The 21,622-nt window shown below is 48.1% G+C and overlaps 1 protein-coding gene across 2 annotated transcripts in view; it reads right to left on the bottom strand.

The window, feature by feature from the left end:
• Nucleotides 1-21,101, bottom strand: part of ACLY (ATP citrate lyase) — a 28,695-nt gene extending 7,594 nt beyond the window's left edge. Inside the window, exons 1-15 of one of the 2 annotated variants that reach the window (XM_082778931.1) lie at nt 21,012-21,101; nt 13,952-14,121; nt 12,200-12,322; nt 11,055-11,117; nt 10,251-10,441; nt 9,230-9,309; nt 8,578-8,712; nt 6,808-6,922; nt 6,217-6,353; nt 5,711-5,772; nt 5,410-5,527; nt 5,095-5,249; nt 4,608-4,698; nt 3,354-3,383; nt 1,446-1,587 (exon numbers count right to left, since the gene is read on the bottom strand). In XM_082778931.1, the coding sequence (XP_082635057.1) occupies nt 1,446-1,587; nt 3,354-3,383; nt 4,608-4,698; nt 5,095-5,249; nt 5,410-5,527; nt 5,711-5,772; nt 6,217-6,353; nt 6,808-6,922; nt 8,578-8,712; nt 9,230-9,309; nt 10,251-10,441; nt 11,055-11,117; nt 12,200-12,322; nt 13,952-14,110 (1,601 nt within the window). In that variant the 5' untranslated portion in view covers nt 14,111-14,121; nt 21,012-21,101. The remainder of the gene's footprint in view (nt 1-1,445; nt 1,588-3,353; nt 3,384-4,607; nt 4,699-5,094; nt 5,250-5,409; nt 5,528-5,710; nt 5,773-6,216; nt 6,354-6,807; nt 6,923-8,577; nt 8,713-9,229; nt 9,310-10,250; nt 10,442-11,054; nt 11,118-12,199; nt 12,323-13,951; nt 14,122-21,011) is intronic. The other variant, XM_082778932.1, reaches the window with a different exon arrangement.
• Between the last annotated feature and the right edge of the window lie 521 nt (nt 21,102-21,622).

The raw sequence follows: 21,622 nt of genomic DNA, 5'->3' as shown, positions 1-21,622 counted from the left end.
CCTGCTGCAGGGAAACTCTGCCCACCCTGCCCCACACACTGAAGGATATGCACCTAGGGAAGTCTCAGTGCAGGTGTTGTCTTCTATGTGTGGTCTTTACGCATGGTAGACTCTCTGATTGGAATTTGAAGTCTATTACTCAACCATTTAGGACTCCAGAGAGATTGGCTGTGTTTCCATACCGTTACGTTCGTACCGGAACATTTCAGGTTTTGTCAGCCTGACTTCCTCAAAAAGGTCAAGCAGAGATAGATTATTATTAGACAGCCTTAAGCTTTTTATCCCGGTGGCTTTTTCCTCATTCAACAACTGTGACGCCGCAAGGGGTTTGCCACTCAGCTACGGATGTGGCTATGCCTGCAGTCGGTTTTTAGTACCCTGAGGTCTGCACTCGCTGAGGTGTTACAGCCCTGATGATAATTGCAGCACTACGGACTAATGGCACAAGGTACTTAACGGACAAGAGAGGCACAATTCTCTGCAGGACAGCGCTTGATTAGACATCAGCTATCTTAGATGTCTGTAAATAGCACAGAAATGAAACAAGCCTCCTACCCTTACATCTGCTCCCACCTCACTGCGCCAGCAGAAGGCCAGCCAGCTCCTCCTTTCCTTCTTGCTGCTTGCCCTGTGTAGCAGGAAGACCCCCACCTCGCAGCCACGAGGCACGACAACAGAACTGCTTGTGCAGCACGTCTCCACAACAGCCACATTCTGGAGGCTCCTGCCGAGGGCAATGTGAAACACTTAATAACCTCTCTCACCCTCAGCTGTGGGGATAAGGGCAAAGAGGGTGAATACCACAAGAGAACTGTATCCCACTGAAGGATTGGCACGCTTCATGCCTGCTGAAAAACCTGCAGCTACTGCAGGAAAAGAGCCTGAACCAGATGAACAGGGATTTGTTTTCTTTTTATAGTTTTGTTTGGCTACATGACAGACTGCCTTAGTCTAGTTAGCAGAGCTGCTCTGATTCTGGCTAATGTTTGGAGGGGAAAACACCTGCTTCAGCGGGTACAAAGCGAGATGTCAGAGACAAGGATGCAGCAAACAGTGGGTGAGTAGAAGAGACCTCACATGTCTGTAGTGCCTCTGCTAAGTCAGTGGGCTGTTAAAGAAAGCCCAACCAGTAACGCCTGCCTCACTTGTGGAATGAAGGAACGGAATTTGGACACCCTTGGAAAGAGCATGAAGTGGGGCCTGGAACAGCTTAACGTTAGCCACGTCATTCAACAGAGCAGCCTGAAATCAGTGGTTGAGAGAGGTAGGAAGCAGCCTGCAAAGCCAGCCTGATGGTGGAAGGGAGCGTAGGAGAAGGCGTAAAAGCAGAGATGTGGACTAGAGCAGAACTACGCTACAGAACAGAGGCTGGGAGAGGAGGAAGCTAACAGGAGAATTTGAGGGAAGCAGTCAGAAAAGTGACACGGTTATCCCAGGCTACTTACGTGAACGGATAAACCATGGCAGCTACTGACGGCTCATCCCGGGAGCAAATGTAATCAAAGTCCAGCATCCCTTGCACAGCCCGCGTCTGCATCCCCCAAATGATAGCTTTGGTGTGGCGGCTGAAGAGGGTTGTAGCTTTACCTGCTCGGAGAGAGGGGCGAGGGGAAGAAAAAAACAGAACAACACACCCAAAATGTACATCTGTGCAAGATCAAAGCAGCAACTTTGCTACAAGTCTGCCTCAAGCCTCCCAGATAAGCGTATTCCCCCTCCCTCCAAACTAAACCCAACAGCTGAGCTGCAGGATGTAGTAGCCACACTCCCCAGATTAAAGGAAGAAGCTGCGGATGGAGCAGCATCCCCCTCTTCCCAGGATTCTGAACACAGTAGCCAGGTTTTGGGTTTCACGAAATGGGCAAGTGCTTCATCACAGGGTGGGAGCTGGTGTAAGACGGGAGAGACGAGGAGTGAAAAGAGCCTCCTCCTCTCCTTGCATGGGCTGTTCACATCCCTCCCAGATGGATTTATTCTGCAAAGCCGAAGAGGAAGGGAACTTTGGATTTTGTTTTATTGCAACAGCCTACAATCTGGGAGAACCACAGGAGGTTTTCCTCCTACGTTTGACAGGGTGCCACAGTACGATGGTAGAAAATAACAACAAAAAGCAGAAAACGAAGGAGACTAAGAGCAGAAGAGCTCTACGTTACTCAGCTTTTGTTTTCAGTTCTTTTTGATCATCAGAATCCAACACAAGCCTCCTCGGATGGCTCCAAGCATTTATATGCAGCCCAAAACTTTGGCTTTGAGGGACAGAGTCACAGGAAAGGCAACAGTTCAGCTAGTGAGATGGACTGTTCGCTTCAAATACATTTACACCACTTGTCACAGCAAAATGTTGAGTTCCTCCCTTTGACTCCAGACAGTTCATTTTAAAACTCTTAACCCTGAGCTGATCCAGCTGCTGATCCCAGTCAGTCTACAGCTGATTTCTTGTTGGCTCCAAATCAAAGGTAGATGGCATTAGGGATTAGACAAGATCCTCTTCTGCCTGGCTTGAGCGTTAAATCACTGTTCTCTCCAGCACTACATGCTCACAGTTTAGATGCACTGCCACGTGACTTGTCCTCAGGAAGCTAAAAAGCCCTTTCAATTTATCATCTTACAGAGGCCTGCAAGGAATATTATTATTCAGAGGGAAGCAGAGGCCCAGGAAGGTGATGCTATTCATCTGAAGCCACACAAGAAGAAGGAGAGTCCCCTTCTGCTGTTGCCCCCCTTATGATGGAGAAAACAGCTTGAAACTTCACTTCGACTGCAGCTCAGCAGCTTATTGTCACTTAGCACTGAGCTCAAGAAAATGTTTAAAGTTCTTTAACTCCACTGAGCACACACCAAGCTTCAGTGGTTTGCTGAACCGATAAGGCTACAAGGACATTTACTTCATTCAGCAACTTCTCAGTGCCCTTCAAGGCTCATAAGCAGGGCATCTACATCATACATCATTTTGTTTCCTTTTAAAACAGAAGGCCAGTTATTAGGAATAGTTAATGATTCCTTCTTTCTGAAAGTGAAGAGCACAGAGCTTTTCACAGCTTGCTAGGTCTGTTTTTTTCCCCAGTTCTTGTGGGAGGGCAGAGAGGGAAGGGAAGGGAAAAAGAAGTTTGAGACCTGTTCTTCCCCCCCTAGAAGTACTAAGTTTTTGTGCAAAGCTGTATGCGATCTGCACTTCAAAAACAGCTGAAAAGTTCACGTGGCACTAGCTAAGTACGCTGGCAGGAGGGAAGGGAAGGACCAGACAACACTGCAATCTTTTGAGAGAAAAAACAGCAACAAAAAACGAAAATTAAAAAAAAAAAAGTCAGCTGCCAGCAAGGCCAGACACATTCAGCTAGTCACACGTGTCCTACCTGGACCAGGTCTTGAAGCTGGGATTGAATCTGTTGAAGAGAGAATCACTCATGCAACGATATGACACAGTTGGCTGCTGTCATCCTGACAGCCTAGGGGGGCACATGCGAGAGGGCTTCCCTCCTCCCCACAGCACTCAGGGCTTTTGGGTTTTGCTTTTGTTAAAAAAAAAAAAAAAAAAAAAAAAAACACAAGCAGACTGGAGCACTCTCCATTGTACTTCCTCTCCAAGTCGAATTTTGGATTTTTGCCATCTAGAAACCTTTCGCTTAATCCAGCACAAACATTACAGCTTCAGGAGATTGTTCTCCCCACTGCAAGCTCCGTGGCTAACGTTTTCTACGTATTTTTGAAGCACTGCTCATGCAAAAACCTGTGCATGACCATCAACAGAACAGTGTGTTTTTGGTGTTGTGTTTCAACAGGGTCGGACATGAATCCTACGGTCATCATGTCACACTGCTGACAATGAGATCCGTATCTCCTTGCCTTCAAGGGAGCAGGACCAGAATGGTATCACGTTCTGTCCTTGCCCAGTTCTGCTGTTGTTTTCCTCCCATACAGCATGCTTTTACCCAGTAAGGCTTCCACCAAACACAACCAAAAGGCCACCAAAGCTCAAGCATACCACCATGCTAAAGAAGCTTCCTACAAACTTAAACAGAAAATAAAAGCTAACAACCAAAAAAAAAAAAAAAAAAAAACACCAAAGAAACCCCACCACCACACATACAGAGCAACCTCAGACCCTACATGTTTGAGGGCTACATCACAGCTCCTGCTGAACCAGGAAGGCTTCTGGCACTGTTTATCCAGGAAGCTGCAGACTCTACCAGGAAGGACTTTCTGAATACCTACACTGTTCCTTCCAACAGCATCCCCTGGGAACACCCCACAGTTACTGAAATGGAAAGCAGGCCTCAGATCAGCAGCCACAGCACAGAGTCTCTAACCTGTTGTCTGCTGGCCTCACGTACGGGGACATGGTAGAGCTGCAATTCTCAAATTGTGGTGTTCCCTTGAAAGGAACGTCACAGATCAAGGTAGCTTTGACTCACCTCGTGCACAAGCGAACAGCTCACCAAGGGACACATTCTAAAAAGCACTTAATTCCATTCAAAACAACAGGTAGACAGATACCACAAAATTACTTCTCTTTATATCCAGAAAAAGCATTAACCAAGTCCACCTTTCTCTCTTTTGAGTACAACCTGGAGCAGAAGTGAACTGCCAGCAACCACTGCTGGACTTACCAAGAGGTGCTGTTGGCTTTGCCTTCTTGGCTGGAGCAATATCATCTGGCTTGGACTCGGAGAAAGAAGCCGTTCTGCTTGGTGCTGGAGTCTGAAAGATTCAGAAGCCAAGTCAGTAAGGGACAGCATGCCAGAGCAGGCTTCCCAATATCCATTTCTGGGACATTTTGGCTATGCTACTCTCCAAAGAGGAACGATTTAGTGATAGAAATACTTTGGTCAAGAGAAGGAAAACTAAATGACCAAGTTCCCAGTAGGTGCAAGAGTCACATTTATGATGAAGGGTCGTGCTTTCTGCACAAGTGAGGTGGATATCAGGAGGGCCCCTCTTCGAAAACTGCGCAGGCAGTCTAGTTTTCCTCCAGCTTTGAGCTATACAGGTATGACAGTGGCTAAGGTCTGCTCTGACCTGTTCAGGCAGGGGAAAGCTGCCTTCAGGAGGCTTCTCACCAGTGTTCCCTTTCACAGAGGGGGTGGAAGAACTCACCGAAGGGCTGCCGCTGGCGTTGAGGAGGAAGTTGGCAGTGTGGGCTGCGGCAGGCGGTTGGTTAGGGATAGGCCGATGGCCGAGCGCCATCCCCACAATTGCAGTCATGTGAGTCTCGGTGCCAAAGACATGGATGGGGATCCCGGTCGTCTTTCCTGCATGCGCACACAAGAACAGTCAGCTTTGGGGGCGGAGGGGAAGGAACAAGACCAGCTTCTGCCAAAGCGAAGTATTTAACCTGGAAAAGGCCCAGCAGGAAGCAGGTGGAAGATACAAGAGGCAAGAACCAAGCTGAAGGAAACGGGTGGTCCTTACCCACTTCTCCCATGACACGCAATCCTTCCTGGTAGTTCGGGCCTCCTCTTCGCACAAAGATCCTCACCTCATGCTCTTTCAGAGGGCCTTGGTAATCCTTAATTGCTCTCACGATGCCCTGAAGGAAACAAAAACAAACATATGGTACAGGTGAGCTGGGCAGCCTAGCATTTACCGTGTCCTCCCCATCATCTTAACAACTGTTAGAAGAGATGCGCCACCAGCACCACATCAACCTGGAGAGAACAGCTTGGGGTTGCTGACTGGGGGCGTCTGCAGCTACTTCTGACCAGTCACCTACCTTAAAAGTGGCTGCGACGTTAGTGAAGTTGGCAATGCTGCCCCCAATGATCAGGATTTTACCTGAGGGAAGAGACAAGCATAAATAAAACTGCTTGAAGAACACAGAGTACTTGCTCTAAGATTGTGAAGCAGCGCAGGGCAAAGTTAAACAACGCTGTGGTTCAGGCCGACAGCTTGCAGTAAGTTATGTTCAGCAGGGTCTGGGAGATAAGAGTTTTGTATCAAGCAGGAAGTTTTCTGATAAGAACCTCAAGCCATATTTGTGCTTTTTGCTACATGGAATAATACAAACCCTCTCTGAAGCAAGAGCTGACAGGAATCCATCACTATTTGACCAAGAAGGCAGCAGTACATTAAAAAAGCTCTCCCAGGCAGCTCTAAGCACAGTAACCATCCAGCTTTGTTCATTTTTTCCCCCAGATGCAGCTTCACCGCTGAGCAGCCTGGAGCTGTACACCCTTCCTGACTAGTTTTATTACAATTTTTCCAGTCCTACTTTCTTACCTTCAGGGTGCTTCTCTCGTGTCATGAGGGAGAGAATAGTCTTAGCATAGTCATAGGTCTGCTGCTCACTTGGGGCTCCCGAGTATTCCCCATAGTTAGCCAGTTCATTTACGCCCCCCAGGTCACAAATGGTGTCACTATAAAAAAAAAAAAAGGATTAGTTATAATTTTCAAGTCACTCTAAAGGTCTTAAAGCATTCCAAATTCCTGGGAAAGGGGAACTCAGAGAGGTCAAGCTATCTGCTGAGAACGAAGCTGCTCTCCTCTTGGTGCCAGGCATGATTAATCTTGTTTTACTTCCTACACATACGATGGGAACTACCACAGCAACCACGTGAGCATCAACAGCCTCCAGCCAGCTCGTTCCTTTCCATGTGAAAAAGGAACCTTAACACAGCCTCCCAGAAGAAATTATCATTTCTGAAGGACACTGCATTCCACATCCTGGGAAGAAACCTGCACAGAAGCTTCATTCTGAGTAAGTCCCAAGCAGTCCAAGCACGGGAAAGACCACTTTAGAAGTCTCCCCTTCCTACAGGTTGCATCCATTATTTTCTTTGTACTCCCCCCAAAAAACCTTGTTCTCGTTACCTGTAAACTACAGAGGCACCACCACCAGCCACCATGGTCCAGATCCTGCCTTTAGGGTTGAGAATAGTAAGTTTCAAGCTGGCTCCACTTTTTGCATCCAGATCAGCGATGTAGGCTTCCTGCAGATGGAGCAACATACATTATTTAAATGTCTTACTGCCTTTCTCTGCCTAACACCTGCATGCTCTTTTTCAAACCAAAGCACCAGCAGCACTGGCCCCAACTTCTGGGCACGCAGAGCTCCCACATCTCTCAACTACAACTGAGGGAAGAGCAGAACCACAAACACAGCTTTTGTAAGGGAAGAAGACCCAGCTTCATCTCTCAGGGGCCAAAACTGGTTTGTGTTACATGTTCTCCAAGACAGAACACTGAAATGGGACTGATACAGACAACTTGCACCTTTCCCTCTGGAAGAAGTTCAAAGAGGAGCAATGAACCTAAGCACGCACTCAGATTTTGATTCTTGCTTGGAAAGTCCTACCCTCCAAAGAAAAATGCAGTGTTTATAAGGTCTGCTGGTTTATCTTTTGTTTGTCCCAAGTGAAATCAAGTTTATGTACAGCAGTCACTTGTGACATTACTTCATCTGTAGACTACACATCCAGAAGCAGAATTTTTCTGTTTGCACGTGAAAAACTCTGGAGATGGAGCTGACTGCTGCGTGTTTCACTAAGCTGCACTGCACTGGCATTTCCATGTCATCAGACTGTGAAATGACAGAGCAGCTGTCTTTTCCTCCACAGCTCAGCCAGCCCTTAGCAGCTCGTGGGTTTTATGGTTCAATGTATCACAGTCACAGAATCAAGTGCCTCTGAACTGAAAAGTCTTCCTCTGACCTTGTCTGCAGACTGCGACCAGAGGAAATTTAAAATCAACACACCCAAGGCTACGTTCTCTGGCTGTGCTGCAGCTAAGAATGTAATCACCCAGAGATGTAATTTGGCTCAACGTGGTGTTCCTGTATCACAGCATGCTCGCCTGTTGTGAAGCACTTTATTGGGAGTTCATTAAAATTCTCAAAGACACTGACATAATAACATTCACAGTGACTTGCAGAGGGATGATTCCGAGAGACAAAAACTCAACTAATCTATTTAAGAGCAAATTGAGTTAAGTGTTGGCATCCAGCAAGCTACGTGGAGAGAAATAGCTAAATGGATTTCCTGGCCATGTTACAAAAACCTTTTCCAACTGAAGCATAATTATAATTATTGAAATGAAAAAGTCAGGACAGAAATCCTTTCAGAGGCAGCAGAACGGTCACCTGAAGTAAGCAACAGAACAATGAAGGAGAGAGCTCCAGGTCCAACAGCCTTGGAAGCTGCTGGGAAGCTGAGTATGAAGCAGTGTTTATACAACTGGCTGTGCAGACCCAGGGAATTCTGCGAGGAAATGGGCATTAAAACAAACACAGCTTGCCTGCAGGCATCTGTGGTCATCACTTTTCAGGAAAACAGGTGTATTAACATTTCAACTTTTTACTTTAGTGTGAGATACAGCAATATTCTCTCTGGATTCACACCCGCATGTATTTTGCACACAACTGCTACTCTGCTGTAATGATCTGTAACTGGAACACTGCAGAAACAGCAGCCCCAAGGAGGCTGCCAAAAAAGTGCTCCACCAAAAGTGATGCTGATGGGGGAGCAACGCAAGCGAGCACCATATAAAGGAATACTGTACAAGCACAGAGCTTTGGCACATAAATGAAGATGAAGTTAAATGCAAGCCTCCTTTTAAAAGATTTGGGCTGTGACAGATTGTAACTTGCCTCTGGGTAGGCTTCCCTGCCAAAGGGAGGGGGAAACTCCACGTCCCCCCATTTCACTTTGCAGATGTAGTCAGCAGTTGCATCAATCTTCGCAGCCAAGTCAAGGATGTAGACACCATCTGTAGTCACCACTGCATTAAAAAATAGATCAGGATTAGCTGTGGTTTGTACACACTGCAAATTTACTCAAAATTTCATCCCATACAGATATCATTACAAAAGCTAGGTTCCCTTTGTTCCCATTTCTCCACATTGGTCACTTAGTTCTATTTACCAAACCCGCAGAGCTCCCTTAAGAATTAACTTGTGACCATAGTCACGGACCAGGCTCTAGCTCAGGTGTTGTCTTATATTGCAACACAGCAGTGCTTATGTGCTTCAGTTCTGACTTCACATCCCTTTCAGTGGAATTTCTTTGTCTGCACCAGGAAATTAGATAACAGAGAACGTTGCCTCCAAGCAGTCCTCGTTTTGTATTCATTCGACTAACAGCTCCAAGACAAATCACATCCACTTCTGTACTTTTGGACACGCCACTTAATATTGCTGTGAACTACACCAAATGGAGAAGGCTGAAATACAACTTTCAGTATTTTAGAACAAATGAGCAGGAAGTCCTGCACATAGGCTCCCAAAACCAGCACTTACCTAATGGATTGATCTCGAGGTATGTGAAGTACAGATCTTCATAAAGGTTGAACAGGCCACAGATGAAGCTGGCCAAGACACTGCAAAAAATTTAAACACAAATTCATTACAGCAGCCAAATACAAAGTACAGACTGCTCTGCTTCATTTATATCGGGGTAAATCACTTTGTATCAATTTATTTCATTCATCTTCTGTGCAAGCCTGGCTGATGACTCAAGGAAAGGAAGACCTTGATGACTCATCCCAATTACACCCCACCAAACTCTGCTGAGAACACGGTTGTGAGGAACTGTCATGTAGATGTTCAGTCTGTTTCATCTCAGAGACAGAAACACATCCCTGTCTCTCACTGAGAGATACACATCTTTGTCAGGACTAAGCTTCATTAGCTGGGACAGGGGAAAGACTGCAGTAAACTCTATTAGTGACAGGCTTCTTCAGCCTTTCGGTGCCAAACAGTGCTCTCAGTGAGCATGTTATCTTTAGAAAACTCATGACTCATGATAACTAGCTATAGGCATCTAATTAAGGGAGACGCAGAAGTCTTAAAATCTAAAGATCAATTTGCAGTAAAATTGGGAATATCAAGAGAATGGCTCCCTTGATGGGACAGAGCAAGGCACAGTAGTACATTTCTGAATTAGCAGCCAGATTCACATCTTGTTGCCATTTCTACTAAATAAAAGAAACTCTTCTGTGCTGGCACAAAAGATCAAAATTCAGTACGTCTCCGACATCTCAAAGGTCAAGACTTCAGCACCTTGAGAAGTGCTCCTGTCAAGTGAAGGCTCAAATCACCACGAACGCTTGGTTTTGGTTTCACAAGAGGCTCAGATAAGGTCAAACAACTTGGATTTAGGATGCACGGCATGTTCTTGAGAGCAGCAAGAAGGGGAGGAGAGCAAGCTTTAGGGTGAAACAGTATGAAGGGATGTTGCACTGAAATAAAATAGGCAAGATTCGGGGAGAATGGATGGCCATGCCCAAAGCAGGCACAGGATCTCAGCATCCATACTTACTCCTTTTTATTTGCTGGTGCATACTGCAGGAGCTGTTTCTTCACATCTGCTTCACTGAGCTTCTCATCCACTGCCACGAGCAGCTTCTGAGCTTTGGCATCAACATCTCCCACATCCACACCGCCTTCATGGTGGAAGAGGACATAGTCTCCCTCCCGGGCAGCATATATGCACACATAGAACTCTTCCTCCTGCAGCACAGACCCAGGCACAGACATTAGCAAGTCACACCCAGCAAACACAGAAGAGGTGTTTGTGTCAGCACAAGGGAAGAGGCCTGGGGGACAGAGAGCAGCAAGTCCAGAAAGCTTCATCCTGGTGAAGCACGCCAGGGACAACACTTTCAATTTCTGGAGAAAGCCATTCCCATTTTCCACAACTGAAATTCCAACCAGGGTCCTTTCCTGTGTGCAGTGAAAGCACCTACATCTTAGCTAATTACACCCTTCCCGCAAACGATTTCACCAGTGCAAATTGAGACATCTCACATCAGTTTGTTATCCACACTTGGGAGCACCAGATTCAAGGAGCAACGAGCTGCCTTCTCCCTTCCAAATGGGTGTCTCTGATGTGATATATCACCTCCTCTCAGCAGAGAGAGAGCAGCCAATGCTATTATTGATGACTCCTTGCAGGGACTAATGCTGTGCCCATATGCAGCTCTGACAATATGCATTGACACTCTCAGCTTAATAGCTCACTCCCAAGCTCCAGTTCTTGCCATTATATATCAATCTGTTTAAGCCACATTCAAGTCAAAAGAGATCAAAAAGTGCTTTTTATCACATTAATTGGTACACCAACCTGTTTGTGAGGGACGAAGGGTTCGATCAGAAAATTCTTCAGGATTCCCTTGGCGTTCGCAATCTGTAGGCAGAAAACAAGACAGACACCAATAAATAAACACCTGCCCAATATCCACATTTATGACAGCACAAAGCAAACTTCAAGAATTAACACTAAGATCAGTTCCTCCCAATCACTTCTTTACTGTGTTTCCTGGGGAACCAGACTGTTTCTTGTAGCAAGGTCTCGGGAACTGTCTTGCACAGCTTTCCTGCTATCCAAAACCCAATTGTTTGGGCTCAAAGGACACGGCCATGGTAGGTACCCCTGCTCCTGGGGGCACCACTAAGTAGCCACCATCATTGGCCACAACTCCTTGGCACAGCCTCTCCTTTAGACACATTTGTTGCATTGTGCTAAAAAGCTGTTTCGACATCCATCATTTTTCCAGTGGGCAGGCGCACACGATGCAGTTGCCCGCCGTTTCGTAACGGCCTTCAGGCAAGACTCATGGGCTCAGCTCGATGCTGGAGCCAGCAGCAAATCAATCACAGCAGGGCCAAGGCACCAGCTTCATCGAGGCAGCAGAGCTCTCAGCTCCTGGAACACAGCAGCTGGGATGGCAGGCATTTCTTTATCATTAGCATTGCAGGAGCATTCCCAAAAGAATAAATATTACCAGACAGCACCAACCTAAAATAACAACTTGAAGCAACACTCGCTCATCAGCCAAAACACTGGCTGGCTACAATCAGAGGACAATTTTATGACAGCTTTTATACTTGTCTTGTTAAATCCGCCTTGGGTATTAAAGCGAGGCAGCTATGCCAGCTAGACACAGCATTTGAGCTATCAACTGATGATTCCCTAGTGGAAGAAATCTTCAAAATTGTCCTAATTCCTGCTGAGCTCCTGCTACATGGGTCCTGCACAGCAGATGGTAACAGGGGGCACTGAGTTAACGCAGTGTGTCACATAACAGCACTCTTTTACCAAGAGGATGTTCACATGGGCAAGTTTCTTACTTGCTTTGGCATCAGAATAACTTGTCTTTTAACCACCATAAGCAGGAGAAATACCTGCACACCAGCTTCTATCGTGCAAGCATTCAGAAAAGACAGACCAAAAAAGTCTTAAGTTTTTCTTGCCGAGGTGGCACTCACCGTGGTTTCTTGGCCCAAACGCTGCTTGAGCCAAACCTTCACCTGATCCAGGGTGAGGTTAATTCCAACCAGTCCGAGCTTCCCACGTCGCTTGATTAACTGATCTGGCTTCACCACTAAACGCTACAACATGCAAGAGGGATTAAAAGAAAGAATAATTAGAAAGTGGTTTCATTTGAGAGATTCTCTGCAGGTGGTGAAGTGAAAGTTTCAGTAAATTCTATGCAGCAGGCATTGCTGCAGAGTTCCTGCAGTCTCTTGGCTGGTGCTTAATGTGCTACAGTTGTTAAGCAAATGCATCTCCTGGTACAACAAGCCTGAAAATATTTTTCTCCCCTTCTCCCAACTCTGTACTTTGAGAAGAGCTGCCTCATTTCTCCTCAGAGCTCTCTGCTGCACATCAGCAGAGACTGAGGCTGCAGTTTGTTCTGTTGTTGGTGTTTTCTGTGAACTTAAAGCACTTTCAATGCAACTATTAGCATGGTGTTTAGCTACTCCCTTCCTGTAAAAATCCATGCTGAGTATTGTTTGGTATCCCATAAGTTTTCCAATCAGTCTTTATTAGATGCATCACAAAATTAAAGTTTCTCTACAAGCAGAGGCTCAGGAGGAAAAACCAACCGAGCCGTGGGATGCCAACCACAAGCACAGTCAGCTGCTACAAAGAAAGCTCCTGCTGTCACCGTGTACTTACACACGAGACCAGCTAGGGCCAGAGTCACGCACATTTGAGTCAACTGACAGTGTCTCTGTATAAAATACCTACAGAAGGCTGTTCCTAGGTAACACACTCATCTCTAGCTTGCAATTATTATTATTATTTTGGCTATGAAGTGAGAGCCATTTTCCTGCACAGTTAAGGCACCCTGGAACTTCAGCAACCCATAGCACAGAGAGTAATGTATTGCAGTACAGATAGCAATCTTTCTGCCGGACTGCACAGTGCTTTCTAGTGTTACAAGAGTCTGCCTTAAAGGATAAATATGATCCTTGATCCCCTTGGGTCTCTGCAAGTCTCTGATGGATTGCTGATATTTTTCAGAACTTGCTCATGCAGCTGAGTGCAGGGCATTTAATTACCCTGCGTAGGGCCTCTATCAGTCACTGAGTAAAGGGCTATGAAACATTCATCCTCTACTAACCGATAACTTAATTATATTAACTGTGGGAGAGGAGCCAGTTTGGACAGCAAATACAAGGAGCTCTGGATATGTTTTCCCTACAGAAAGTACAATGTTACAAAACAAAGAACATAAAAGGTCTTGCACAGGAAAACAAAAAATGAAGCTTTACCTGGCATTTTGCTTGGACACAGGAAATTTAGACAAATTCCTAACTGAAAGTGAAAGTTAGACAAGGAAAAAGCACTCCATGATTTCAGAAAGTAAGGATTCAAACCCTGCCAAGCAGGGAAAGATGTCCCAAGAGACTCTCCCTTTCAATTAGCCTGGTTTACCTTCTGTGTGGTCATCAGCAGACTGTCACTTGCAGATCTCTCTGCTCATGCATTTCACTAACTCCTTAAGCTAATTTTATAATCAGACTCCCTTGAAGGTGCTGTGACAGCCTTGAAACCAGGCTTGTTTCTTCATCAGTGTTGCAAGTATTGCGGAGCAGCAGCAACGACTGGTCCTTCACAAAGGTCCTGAGCACACAGATGTGCTTGCAGCCCTGCCTGACTGCAAGCACCTCGTGTGGGCAGAGGTTTGTCCAGGGCTCAGGGATGGCAGGACGGCGAGGCACAGTCCTTACCTCGCTCAGGAGCCAGGGATGGTCCTGGGTGAGTCGCGCCCAGTCGGTGTCCGGGGTGACTCGGGCATACTTGAAGCGGTTCTGGATGGCGGAGGACGTGCAGATGTACTTGTACAGGAACTCCTTCCCCGTCTGCTCCGAGATGGCTTTGGCTGACATGGTCACCTAGTCTGGAGTGAAAAACAGTCCATTAAAGTGGAAATCAGGAGAGCACGGTTCTCACAGGTAACTCTCAGCCACCTCGCTCAGTGAAAATACAACGCAAATAGGGCACAAAGCTATAAAACTGAAGCAAGAACTACTCTGCTTGCTTAAAACCTCTCTCCCATTCAATTCATCCGTGCAACAACCATTTCTTCTACTTCGGTACCAGGGAGGGACAAGGCAACAGAACAGAAATCCTCCCTCCCACTTCTTTTCTTCTGGCACACCACATTTCCAGGCTGAGCTTGACTGCAGGCAGATTAGCAATCCCCCATCCATTAGAAAAGGGGGAAAATAAAATGTTACCAGTATTAGCAAAACCCCAGAGCAGAACGTATTTACATCACTGTTTTATTTGCTTTGGGACCTAGGTGTTTTGAGAGCAGCTTTACACCCAAACAAAATAAGATGCTTAACATCACAAAGAAGATTTAAAGGCAAGACAGTCTTTTGTTGTTAAAAAAATGAAAAAAAAAGATAAAAATCCCTAATCAAGCTTCTTTTCTGAAGATGATTTTCTTCTTTTCCAAGGAGCACATTCTAAACTGAATTAAGTAAATGATTCCTGATCTCAAAGCTGTAATTTCTCCTTCTTAGATGCCAAGTCACATACGTCAAAGAGGTTTTATTTTTAACTGCAGTAAGAATTATTTTAAAGAATACTTCATCCCAGGGAACCTGTCTGCATCCATCTGACATCAGAGCTGAGTCTTGTGACCACTCAGAGCCCGACAAGTGTTTTCCACTTTTTCCAAGGGGTCAGAGTGCTGACAGAAGAGCTTGAGCAGTGGCTCGTGCTGAATTCTGAGCGGCTGGAGAGCGTGTCAGGGTTCCCCAAGCACAACCAGCGGGGCAGGAAAGACAAAAGCACTCTCAGGGTGGTTTCTAGGAGAGCTGCAAAGCAGAAAGGCACAACCACAGAAAAGAAAAGCTTCTCAAATTCCATCCATCGGGAAAGGGAAATATTTGAACGAGTCAGTGAAGACTGGCTTTAATTGCCCATGCCAACACAAATGACCAATTAAAGGCCCACTGAGGAAAAGAGTTAAAAGATCCCATGGTTATTTCTTGTGCCATCCTCTGGGTAATCAACTGGGTTATTCATCCTATAAACAAGCACAGGATGTGCCTGGGAATAAATTTGCCATCATTAAAAGTAAAGACCCTTTTCCCTCGGGTCAGAAGAAAGTCTTTCCTGTCCTCCCCCCCTTCCCCCAAAAAATAAAGAGAAAGGGATTTATTTTGCAGGGGAAGAAAAAAAATAGTAGCAGGCAGGTTGCATTCTCTCTATATGCCTCTGGCATGGAGTAGGATGGACAAAGTACCATTACAGAAAACTCTTAACTAGGCTTAAGAACTGACAATCAAATTTGCCGCTAGCATCTTTTCAAATGCAATTCAAGTTTTAAAATAGAAAAGGAGAAGCTATCGCAAGGGCAATGCTGGTTCAAAACCATCATTCCTGCTTTCAGAGATCTAAATTGTATAATTGCACCGCAGCTTCCAACTTAACCCCATTTCAAAAACAACATCAACCACTTCCTAAGCACCCTGACATGCTCCAAATAACCAAAAGCCCCTTCTTGCCCCCATAAACGCTTACACCTAATATTTAGCCAGCTAAAAACAACACTAATGTTGAAGTCAACATCACAGCCTAAGGAGAGGGGACCTCTAATGAACAAGAGAAGGAGACCCAGCACTTTTTGTTTGTCTGGTCCCCCAAAGCGAGACGCATCCTCCAGCCCCGTGCTCAGTCCCGTGCAGCCCCGTTTAACGTAGCACCACGCCGAGGCTGCTGGGTTTCAGTTCTGCTCGCTGACTAACAGCCATTCCTAAAAATACGTCTGCTGCTCTCCCGAGATGTTGTGGGAGTAGAGTTGTCTGAGAAAAACATTGGCAGGCACCGAATTGTTAAGTCCCAGGGCTACGAGCAGCCCTTCTGCAGGAGGTTTAGAAGCAATCTAGAGCTTCCATCTCCAGCTACGTTGAGATAACGGTGCTGTCTCAAAGGGTTTACGTCCTGCTGCCAGGTAACTAACAACAGCAGCACGTGTTGGAAGGGGTCAGTGAAATGGAAATGCTGGGTGCCAGTGCATTAAACACTTAAATACCTTAAACGCAGCTCCTTAGGTAGGCTGCAATTTCAGCCATAAGCCAAGCACGGACACTGAAGCTGGACAGACGTTTGTCTCTTCTTGGTGTTTGACCACTGCAGCTTTCTTAAAGAACAAGGATTTTGAATGGAAGGGAGCAAAAAGCCTAACGAAAGTGTTACAACCAGAAGCAGAACATGTAACAGTCTCAAGGGGAAGCAGTCTGCAAGCCCCCCAGAAACATCCAGAGGGAGCTGGCTTGCAGATATGTCCTGTGCTCAAGGAGCAGCAAGATGTTTGTTGTCCAGAATCCCATCCAAGTGTTGTTCTCTGCCCATCTTTGCCCTGCAGATACCACAGAACTGCAGGAGCGTAAGCTGTGTTGTGATGTGCACTAAAACTTACAAACATCAGCAGGGTCGTTCCAACTGCCGAACCCTTAGCAGTAATGAAGCTGCAAGACAGAATGGTTTAACCTCTAAAAACCAACCAGAGTTTGCTGCATCGGACCAAGAAGGATCTCAAGCTCGTTTCTAGAACTGGACTGCATCTGTCCTCTGCTAACAGCGGCTCACTTTCACTGTGCCACTCTGAGACAGCTTTTTCTTCATTGAAAGGCACCGTGTAAGCATCAGAAAAGCACTGCGAAGGAGAATATAACGGCTTCTCTGACCAAGGGCTTCCAGCTTTATGTGGTCGGCCACAGGCTAGCTGCAGAAAAAGACGTTTCAAAGCCATAAAAGCGGCTGTACATCAGGCTGGTGGTTGGCAGAGCTGTAAAACACACCTTATTCTGCAAACACGCAAACAAATCCAACTCCCTCAACCCCTCTCTGCTACCTTACCTGCGCAGCTGCACACACATTACACTCAGTCATCCGTACCGCAGCACTCAGAACTTTCCATGACAATTTTCACTTTAAAGCAGGGCTATTTCTGGGAGCAAATCCTGCTCCCAAATTACCTGCAGCTATTTATTTTGCCTGGTAGGAAACTGGAATACCCTCGCTTTCAAAGCCCTTAGAAATACATCAGCTGCCTGCTCTACCTTTTGCCAGTCGCAGGCAAAAAAGTACCACGTTTCTGCAGTAAAAGCAGATAAAGTGGTAAACATATTTCTTAACCTTAAAGGAAGAAGGAAAAAAAAAGTATTTTGCATTTCCCCAAGGCGACACGGAGTCCCTGAACAATACTGCAAGATCTCCAATACACATTTACAAATCAAAACAACCAAAAGCTGGTGCTGGCTAAGCCAATGACCAAGATGCAATTGTCTGCAAACGCAGGAAACTGGACCCAGTGACCTAGGACACCCCTCAGGTCTTATTAAAAGGCCTGCAAAAAAAGAAAAAAAAAGTCAGTTGCAACAACAGTGACATATATTGGATTGCTTAATCCTAAGGGACACCGGGTACACTGGATTCCCACGAAGCCCAGCACATTGCTGGGCTCCTTCATGCCATATTCTGCTGCTCCTCCAGTTTCTTTCCTTATTTCATTACCCCAGGATTGCGATTGCAAAAATGACGTGAAGAGAGAACACCTAGATTATGAGGATAGATGAAAAATGACAGAATCCTTATGTCACGCTAGCTGTCCCATGGCAAGAGACCAGCAGGAATGAGGCTGTCCTGCCCCCGATTCACTGAGACGTTTCCCAATGCATTAGCAAGTCCTTAATCACGCCCCTCTCTCAGTTTTTCCGCTGCTCCCACCCAGCCTTTCTCAGGAACAGGCAGCGTGAAACAATGCTCCAGTCTGCTGAACCGCTCGGTGAAAAGATCAGCGGAAAAAAATCCAGGGGGCATCAGCAGTTCCTGGCTGCATGTACTCGTGCAGGTCCCTCATCAACCCCAGAGGCGTAATCGGAGCAGACTCCATGAACTGCTTGCATCTGTTCTGCAGACACGGAGCAGGAAAACCGACTGCAGGTCACCACAGAGCTGGGAACCCTCAGTTTCCCGGGAATGAGGCAGGTTTGGACTGTCACCTGTCCTGGCTGGCCTTATCTGCAGCCTTGCTGAGCACCTGCAGCGCTGACTGATGCTGATGGGAGTAACGGGTGCACCTCTGGACTAAAAAACAAACGGGGAAGATCCCTTTCTCCACACTAAATACAAACTACAGGGAAATGTTTTCCTCCACTGATCCACTCCCAAGACGTTGCTCTGTTCACGATTCATTCATTAAGACTGAATCGCAATTTTCTTATGACTTTAGGCCTCAAATCTTGCAAATGCCACAGATGGAATAGCAGATTCGTGTCGGTAGCACAAAATGCCACTTGCAGTCTGCTTTTAGCACTTATCTTCTGCTGCACGGGATTTCAGAGGCAGATAAAGTGAATGATTTCTACCTGATAACGCCTCTCTGGGCTCACTGTGATGATTTGCTGCTCTTTTTACAGGTTCTGTAGGGCTGGCAGGATCAGTTCTACAGCCCGAGCCACCAAAACCATTCCTGCATTTGAAGGACGCTGCCCTTAAGCAGAGGACAAGAGCTCTGCTGAACAGATGCCACGTACCTAGTCTTGGTTTGACAAGCAGATCACTGGTGAAAGAATAAGGTGTTGGTGGGAAGCGTCAGTGGTTTCCACGAATGATTTCTGTTCGTTTGCTGAGGCTCTAAAACAAACAGCTTCTCTGCAACAGAGACCTTTACAAAATCATCCACGGCCAATGACGTAAGAATAAAAAAAAAAAAAAAAAAAAGCTGGTGTTCAGCCTTCACTAGCAAACAAGACAAATGGATTAGATCGTGTTCGGGGCCTCAGGAGCACGTACTTCCCTAAAACATCACTTGTCAAATATGCAAAGCAAGTTTATCCCTCGGCAAAATTTCTCATGCGTCCTGATGAGAGAAGAGCTACTGTGTGATAATGGTATGGCCCAAAAAGCTAGATGATGTTGTGTTTGCCGTGACAACTAGTACGTAATGCCCCGATATACCAGGGGCTAACCGAAGGCAAAATACAGGAGAAACCAGAGAAAAAAAGAAAACAAGAAATTCATGACAACAGGATCAGGATAAGAACTCCTTGAATCCCAAAGAGACTGGATGATGTGCAGTCACCTCTGGAAAAGGGAGGAAAAAAAAAAAAAGGGATAAAGTTTTTTTCTTTAAACCCTTTGTGGTGCTGGAGGTGTAACCCAGCGAGCTTCACCAGTTCACATCCATGCAGAACGGGGCTCATGTGCACGGATTTACTTGGATCCAGATCCCATCATAGCCAAGCAACGCTTTTACTGGAAGAAAAGCGCCTTTACTGCTTCCAGTAAAGATCCCATGCCCTCTCTTCCTGAGAAATTTTAAGCTGCACTGTAAAGCAACCTTCCCCCTTCATCCCAGGTCATTTATTAACACGGTTCAAGACCGGCCAGTATTTTCTGCCCATAGCAGCGTGAAAAGTTACATCAGCTTCCACCTGGCAAGCGTGCCTGCTTTCATCAGAGGACGTGGAGGGGGCTCCAGGGAAGAGGCCCCACAGCAGCCAGCCAACTTCACAGCTCAAGCAATCGCGGCGCCGAGCGTTATGAAACGCCTGGCACCGTCCTGGTGTGATGCAAGCAGGTATCACTCGCCGGGGTGGTGAGCGTGGCGAATGTCCAGCTCCGGAGCAGGTTCCCTGCAGATGGGGAGCCTCAGAAAAAGGAAGTGCAGCCAGGGAGAAGGGCAATGAACCCAGCTAAGATTAGTGGAGAGCAGGAAACAGCCTCCAAACGCCCTGGCACGTGCCTGGTGCCAGAAGAGGGATATCTGGAATTTTGTGTCTAACGATCAACTTCTCCTGCAGCTCTGTGCGGAGTTCTCAGCAGTTTCATTCCTTCACTCTTCCCCGTGTCCCTTGGGGAACGGGCAGCAGCAGCAGCAGCAGCAGCAGCAGCACGCCTTCTGGGCTGTGTGGCTGGGCAGGATTCCCCACCGTGGCTGCCTTCACAGCGGGTCCCGCTTCCAGGGACATGCCAGGATGAGGAAAAACGAACCTGCTAGGAGGAGGGCGGCCGGAAAACCTCCTGCACGGCCACGCAGAAGCCTCATGCGGAAAACTCGAGGGGGTGCGAGGCAGAGCGTTAGATAGGAGAGCTGAGACTGATCCCAGCTGAGGGAATAAATCAGCTGCAGGGACAGGCACCACGCTCGGAGCACAGCTCCCACTCCTCCGCTGCTGTGCCAGGCAGCAAACGCTGCTTGAGAGGGAATCCCGGAGCCAGTGCAAAACTGGGAGAATTCCCCAAGCAGCCAATAATTAATAATAAAAATAATTCAAAATAAAAGCTGTGGAGGGCGGCCATCTCACGGCCCCGGAGCTGTCAGCTGCGGGCACGGACGGTGACAGGGACAGGCAGGCGGGAACAGAACTGAGCGGAAAAAACCCCAAACCCGGTGCCTCCTTCCCTTTGCCTCGGGCGGGTTTGGGGTCGAGGAGGGGCAGCGGGGCGGGGGCTGCCCCCGGGGTGCTCCCGGAGCCGAGCCGGGGGTCGGTGGCTGCGCTCCCCCCGCTCCACCCCGGGCTCACGGCCACGAGCATCCTCCCCCCCGGCGGCGGAGCTGCGAACCGGCCTCACCCTGCCCCGAGACCCCCCCCAGCAACCCCCGAGACCCCCCGGGACCCTCCGGGGACCCCCCCGGGACCCTCCCCGGTTCCCCCCGCTCCCCACTCTCGGCTCCCGCCGCCCTCCGAAGCCTCCCCCCGGGGGCTCCTGGCTCCGGGCACAGTCCCGGGGTCCTCAGGAGGCCCAGCCCCGGGCCCTGCCACTCACCGCGGCCCCGCTCGGCCCCCGCTGCGCTGCTCCCGGCCCTGCCCCGGCCCCGCCGCCGCCGCCGCCTTTTGTTCGCTGCGGCTCGGCGCTGCCTCCCCGGCCCATCGGCCTACGGGCGCCGCCGCCTCCCATTGGCCGCCGCCGCCGCCACGTGTGCCTTGCCTGAGCGCTCCCCGCCCTCCCATTGGCTGACAGCGGTGGGGCGCGCCCGCGCGGCCTTGTGGGAGTCGTAGTTCCGCCCCCTCGCTGCCGCGCCTCCCCCCCCCCCCTCCTTCCCTCCCCTCCGTCTCCGGCCGTGAACTGAGCCCCCCCCTCCCCTTCACCCCCCCATCCCGGGCCGGGGCTGCGGGCAAACAGCGGCGGTGCCAGCTCGGAGCAAAGGGCCGCGGCCACGCCACCGTCACGCCGAGCGCCGCCCGCCAGCCACGGGCAGCCTGCCCCGCTGTCAGCCCCCTCCGAGCTCCCAGCGCTGCAGCAGCCCCGTGCCCGCTGCTTCTTCTTCCTCCTCCTCCTCCTCCTCCTGCTGCAGCCTCTCAGCCCCCGGGCCAAGCCGCCCACCCTTCCCCTCCCACGGCCCGGCCCGGCGTGCCTGCACCAAGCCGGATCCAGGC

This window comes from Aythya marila (genome assembly GCF_965140915.1).
Source record: "Aythya marila genome assembly, chromosome: 25".
In the NCBI taxonomy this organism is placed as follows: Eukaryota; Metazoa; Chordata; class Aves; order Anseriformes; family Anatidae; genus Aythya; species Aythya marila.
The sequence above is the reverse complement of the archived record's forward strand: the minus strand, read 5'-3'. Positions and strand labels throughout refer to the sequence as shown.